This window comes from Branchiostoma belcheri, unplaced genomic scaffold (genome assembly GCF_001625305.1).
Source record: "Branchiostoma belcheri isolate BF01 breed outbred unplaced genomic scaffold, Haploidv18h27 scaffold134, whole genome shotgun sequence".
NCBI lineage: Eukaryota > Metazoa > Chordata > Leptocardii > Amphioxiformes > Branchiostomatidae > Branchiostoma > Branchiostoma belcheri.
In genome coordinates this window covers 172,691-178,611 of record NW_017802758.1, presented here as the reverse complement: position 1 = coordinate 178,611, position 5,921 = coordinate 172,691, and the positions used below count along the sequence as shown (strand labels likewise).

The following is a 5,921-nucleotide window of genomic DNA, read 5'->3' as shown; positions in this document are numbered from 1 at the left end:
TTTCTTTATTACCCCCATCAGAAGTAATATATAGGAATTTCTTATTTTGTAATTGGTTATGTATCTTTAAGATATTTGATAGGCAGGATGGTGTTCGAAAAAGAAAGGCATCGTCTAAAAACTGTGTACAGCTAGTATTTGTTACTCCGTGAAGGAGGTCAGGACCTCCGGACGGAGTGTTGTGATCGGCTGATTTTTCGTGTTCGCAGTCAAAACACTGGGTTCTCTTTGTGTAATCGGCACGCAATTTTATACGCCGTCTGCGGGCATGCCCGTGTTGATGCACGAATGTGTATTTTTGCCGTTGCTGCTTTCGCGGTCAATGTTATATTGCAGACGCACCCCTACAATTACGAGGCGAATTGGAATGGTCCAGAAAAACGCGTTGTTTGGAATAGCAGTGGGGGGTGGAACTTCATGCAGGTACGGGGTGGTTTTGATAAGTGGTTCCAGATGTTTTTGCCCATGGTTAAGAGATGCCAAGTTTTTTGGAAGATGTTCGCAGCCAAAACGCATTCTTCCGTACGTCGCATTTTTGTGTAATTTCGCATGTGGTGTGGCATTATGTCCGGGATGATGCACGTCTTTTATTTTACCGTAGCTGTTTTGATATTGGAGTAAATGGTTATTTTCGAAACATCCCCATGTCGTTGAAATGTTGTCGTCCGTTTATGTCACCGGTAGTAAGTCGCGGCGGGGCTGATGGGGCGGAAATGTGGGGTGGTCAGAGGTCAACATTACGAAATGTTAATACCGATGACGTAATCCTATCGATTTCAAACTGGTCGGGTGTGGCGACCTAGTGGCGGCGTGTATTTAGTCACGTAGCAACTGGCCGGTCGTCCTAGCAACGACACATGGCCAATATTTTTGGGTTGGGCCGCTCCATAGTGTTAGTGGAGCAGCTCTTTGTAAACATGGACAATATTTTTGAGCAACCCATCAATGTGTTCTGCCTCGTAGTCGGATGTGGTCTGGGGCTGGTAAACCGCACATACAGTACTAGTAGATCGGGTAATTTTATGATTTGCTAGTTGTAAAGGCGTCGTGTAGTATGAGCCGGTATATGAAGAAGTAGCCTGTGTTACACAATCATGCTTTCGGCCGGATTGATGTGCAACTGTTACTAATTGCAGGGACTGCGCTAATGCCGACCAGTCGCGCTGTCCTGATACACCGCGAATGTGCGAGTGTTCCCTGTAGACAGTCCCGGGAGTCATTTTTTTCGCACATTCCAGGAGCCAAACAAAAATACGTTCATGAGTCCAAAAAACCGAAACGTGAAAATCGGATGATCGGACCTGATGTACATTTCTCTTTCTGTAGATTGTACACACAATACACACATCTTAAGATAATCTGACCATGGCAGGTAAAAAAAAAGTAACCCTGAATCATACTAGATCAGCGTAAATGCATGTTTATGCGTTCAAAACAAGAAAAAAATTTGTTTCCCGGTATTAATCTCTTGAAACACGGCGCTGAACATTGACGCAAAAATATTTCGGGCATCGCGCGCCCTTCCCCGTTGTTTAGACTGTATGCAAATCCCGCGTCACGTGTCGGCATTTCGCATCTCTGATTGGTTGTTGCGTCTTAAGATGACTGAGCCGACGCGCGTTTAAACAATTTTTCATTGTTCGATTTATCACACTTCACAGAGAATTGTCGCCAATGGCTACTTCTTTTTGTTGCCATATATAATACTTCACGGAGAATTGTCACCTATGGCTTCTTGCTTGGTGGTTATTTTCTGACATTTCCGACAACTACTAAAGCACAAGGTCAAATGCAAACTCTGTCTACATAAATTTTGTGAATAACTTGCTGATATTATGATATTGATATAATAAGCACATCTAAATTATAAACTTCAAGTGCCCGGCGGGACCCCTAAACAAACTTTTTTTTCAAACAAATTTGGTATGTATGTATTCGTCAGTAAAAACTCATCCCATCCCATTGATCCCAGCTGTATCAATGTTATTACAACAGAGATATTATTCAATATGTTCAGAGTTTTGGCAAAAATCACATGCTTGCAATATTCATGCAGGGTCAGCAAAGTGCTGGGGATGTTGTGCACTCTGGGCCCTACACACTGTTTTAGAACAACTTGTCTACTTTCTATACATGTGTTCAGTAACTCAAAATAATGTTTTGTGTGGATGCACTTTTAAGGCAAAAATAAGATAACAAAAAATTAACTTCTGGCTTCTTATGAACTGAAATCTGATCACTTTTTTGGGATAAGTGGACAATACAGCCAACTAACTTGTTGACATAGCACCTTCCTTGTTGGGGACCAGACTACCCGAGGAGAACAATAGGCAGTTCACGGCTTGTCCACACCTTTACCTGCTAGTGCCAGACAGTCAGCTTGGCTTGGTTTATCAGCAATAAACAACAATTGTTTCAAGGTTCCAAGTACTGGTACATTGTAAGACTAGTAAAAGACTACTTTATCAAAAATCCATTTCTTGATCCAATATACTCTACAACAACATAAGGAACAAGTCCATAACATCAAAAAGTATACATCATTAGTACATCATTGTGTCTTCCTGTAACAACAAAAAGACTCATTACCGAAACGTTCTTTTACAGGTCTCAAGGTTGTGGATAATACCATACGCAACGAGTATCAGGTATCATTTAGAAGCTCTTATTTTAACAGTTAGAATGCGGTTGCGAATGTGTTCAGTGCCATACGAAAAGAATTATCATTCTAATTAGCTACGGTTCGATATTGCCCTGTTTATTGCAAGTCCTGTTAGTAGAATACGATACAGTATCCAAAATATTTATTTGCCCTTCTCGTTTTATTTTATTGTAAGCAAGCATAAGAAATGTGTCAAGTTATAGCATGGAACAATGTGTTTTCTAGGTCAAACTTTCGTCATCCGAACTTGGGGTGCTGACGATCCGTGCCACTGTGCCCAAGGTTAAGGTTAACGGACTGAGCACGGCTACACTAACCATTATTAGCAGGTCTCTGGCCCATCTCAACCGGCAGCTGGAGTTTGTGGTGTATGTTAACACCGTGTTTGACATAGATGCAAGGGACTTTGGTAAGTAGTAGTTTTAATTATGGCAATAATGAGTTAGCATAGTCGATTATTGTAAGAATCAGCAAACCATCCTAATAGAAACAACAACGATCATTGCTTCCTCAAGGATAGCCACGGTAATAAAGTAATGTTAAAAGGATATACCGCTTTTTTTTCTTCCACATTTCGACAAAAGCGTAATAAACAATATCCTACATGTATTGTTTGCACTGAAAATTGCTTAAACAAAAAGTTTGCACTGAAAAATAGCTTTAAAAAGTTTAAGACAAAAACTACAAGCAACACACATAACGTTTTATATTTGAGTGTACTGTTGATAACATCTAACTCCCTTTAAAACATGTAGGCTACACGTGGATGTTTTGATTTAATACTGTACAAAATGCAGTTTTAATAAGGCGTAATACGTTAAAAGCTATACTTTGCGACTGACAGATTTTGAAATAATCGCCTCGTTTTAAGCACATATATTTAAGCGATTCTGAATAACTAAATTCTTGATTTCATGTTTGGGTCACTGATTACGTTAAAAGATTACTTTAACGTAGTTTTGATGATGATTTAGATTTATCGAAGTAAATTTGTCAAAAGTATATTTAAACATTTACTTAGAAAAAATAACTGACATGAAGGACTGACAACTATTTTGTCACATCTGCTTTTGATACTTTGTGATCAGGACATGCTAAGGTCATTGTTTTTAAATAGCAAATGCTTGGGAAGAAGTGACGTAAATTTAGGCCAACTGGCAGTTTGTTGTCAACTTTGGTGTCATTATAAAATAAAATGTCATTATGAAGTAATTTTATTTATTTTGGGGCTAAAATCATCAAAATGGCTGATACCCGTAAAACAACAAAGCTTTAACAAAAAATATCTATGGTAAAATACTTTGTTCCACTTAGTCTTATGATGTCCCTAGCAACAACACTGACGTCAATATAATGCCATAAAATGACATCAAGCATATTCAAGATGAACGATTTGAACTAGAAACATCGAATTTGGTTACTTTTCTAAAAATTTAATCGTATTGCCATCGCAACGGTCGGTGAAATTCGGTACATTAGGCGAATTTCGTAGGGAAAAACTGCGCTTGCGGTTTTTAACCCTGTCTTTTTGTCGTTATTGTATTTTGATATGCTGTCAAGATTGGGTTGGCGGGGCACTTATTCAGTAACCTGTCGTGGCTAGCTTGACACATCCTATTTCTGTCCATATCTTGGTAACGTTAAAAAAGTTAAGAAAATTCTTGTCTTTCCTTGTTGTCTAGTTTTCCCTATTTTTTTTGTTATTCCCGAATTACAAAAGGATTTTTGAAAGTCATTCTCTTAAAACTCAGTTATTTGGGTTCAAACGTAAAAAAAGAATTCAGGTTATTTTTAATGATGACTGGTTTATTCACATAAACACAGTCATAAACAAACAAATTAAAGTCTGTGGCAGCCAAAATGGCTTAATTGACGACTTCTTACAAATCAATGCAGCCTTACAAATACTTTATATACATATGAAATACGATTTCAACAGTACTATAAAAACAGTTCAGCGTTATAACATCCGGTACATTTAAACTTACACATCGTTCAACAACTTTGTCATAAAGTAGATCGGACTCTTAGTAAATCGAACAGTTTTAGGTCTGAGAGTCTGTAGCTGTTTGCTAGACCTGGTCGTCCTGCCTAATACGGCCTCGCGGCATGGTGGCAGCCATTTCTGTAGATCGGAGATTTCAGCAGCGACTCAGCGTACTTCCTGCACAGTTTTAATATGCCGTCGTTGGGAAAGTGTGGTTAGGGAGAGTTCAGACAGGGCCGAGCTGTAGCCACTGTAGTTCTGTCCAAGAATGATTCTACATGCTCTCCTCTGTACTCTCTCTATTGACTGGCATTCAGGAACTCTAAGTCCCGGGTGCCACACTTGGCATGCATACTTCAAACCCACACTTTCCCAACGGCGGGAACAACACCTTTACGGAGAGAAGAGTTCATAATGTCGCATAAGGGTTGGCTCTGTTCAAATGCAAATTCACGGACAATCCTAGGTGAGATGTTATCACTGCCGGTGGTCTTTCTACCCCCACCCTCTCAAGTCTGTGCCACATGTCCCAGAAGGAGACAGAGGGTGGTGGGGCTGGGGCAGGGAGGTACGCTGGGAAGATGTTGCAGTGGAACATGCTGTTGAGACGCGGCTGCCAGGTGGACATGTATGGCTTTCGCTCCATTAAGTACATACTGTAAAAGGTGGATGACCATTATGCCGTAGTTACGGAGATGGCGGACGCCTTCTTTCTCTCAGGAGACAGCATTTAGTAGTAAGTACGAGCTGGAAGAGATAGCGCACAAGGCTTAGTGATATGTTGGTAATCAGGTTTGTTGTCCTTGGGGTCATGGGTTACCAGGCTGTGTCATGACCTGTGCGACTGACCAGGAAGGCTTGGGACAGGGGGACGTTGCGGTTTTAGTACTACAAAATGCAGCATAATCTGCTCATACTGTCCCAGTGATACTATAAAATGATGATTTGGCAAACCTCAGCAGACTCACTGTGGTTCGTGGTAAAACAACCACAACAAAACCTGCGCGGTGTCCCGATCGACGTGCCGACGTTTTGGGTATCGTCCCACACCAAGGGGCTAAAAATCACCTTTTACCTCCGGCCTCCATGGTCGCTTGGAGGCCTAACAAGGTACGTGTGTGCTAAAATACTTCTTCATGTACGTCTCCTGGGCATATCCTACCAATGTTGTTCCTTTTCTGTGTGCTATTACGTTAGATTTTCCGAGCACGGGTATGTATGACTGTATGTGAACTTCGCGCGGTTGGGGTGGGGTGTGTGTGGGTGGGGGGG

General features: G+C 40.9%; 1 protein-coding gene across 2 annotated transcripts in view; it reads left to right on the top strand.

The window, feature by feature from the left end:
• The window catches only part of LOC109464215 (beta-1,4 N-acetylgalactosaminyltransferase 1-like), a 29,347-nt gene that overhangs the window by 3,310 nt on the left and 20,116 nt on the right, over positions 1–5,921 (top strand). For both annotated transcript variants that reach the window (XM_019761149.1, XM_019761148.1), the window contains exons 4-5: positions 2,608–2,648; positions 2,888–3,071. In XM_019761149.1, coding sequence (XP_019616708.1) covers positions 2,608–2,648; positions 2,888–3,071 — 225 coding nt within the window. The remainder of the gene's footprint in view (positions 1–2,607; positions 2,649–2,887; positions 3,072–5,921) is intronic.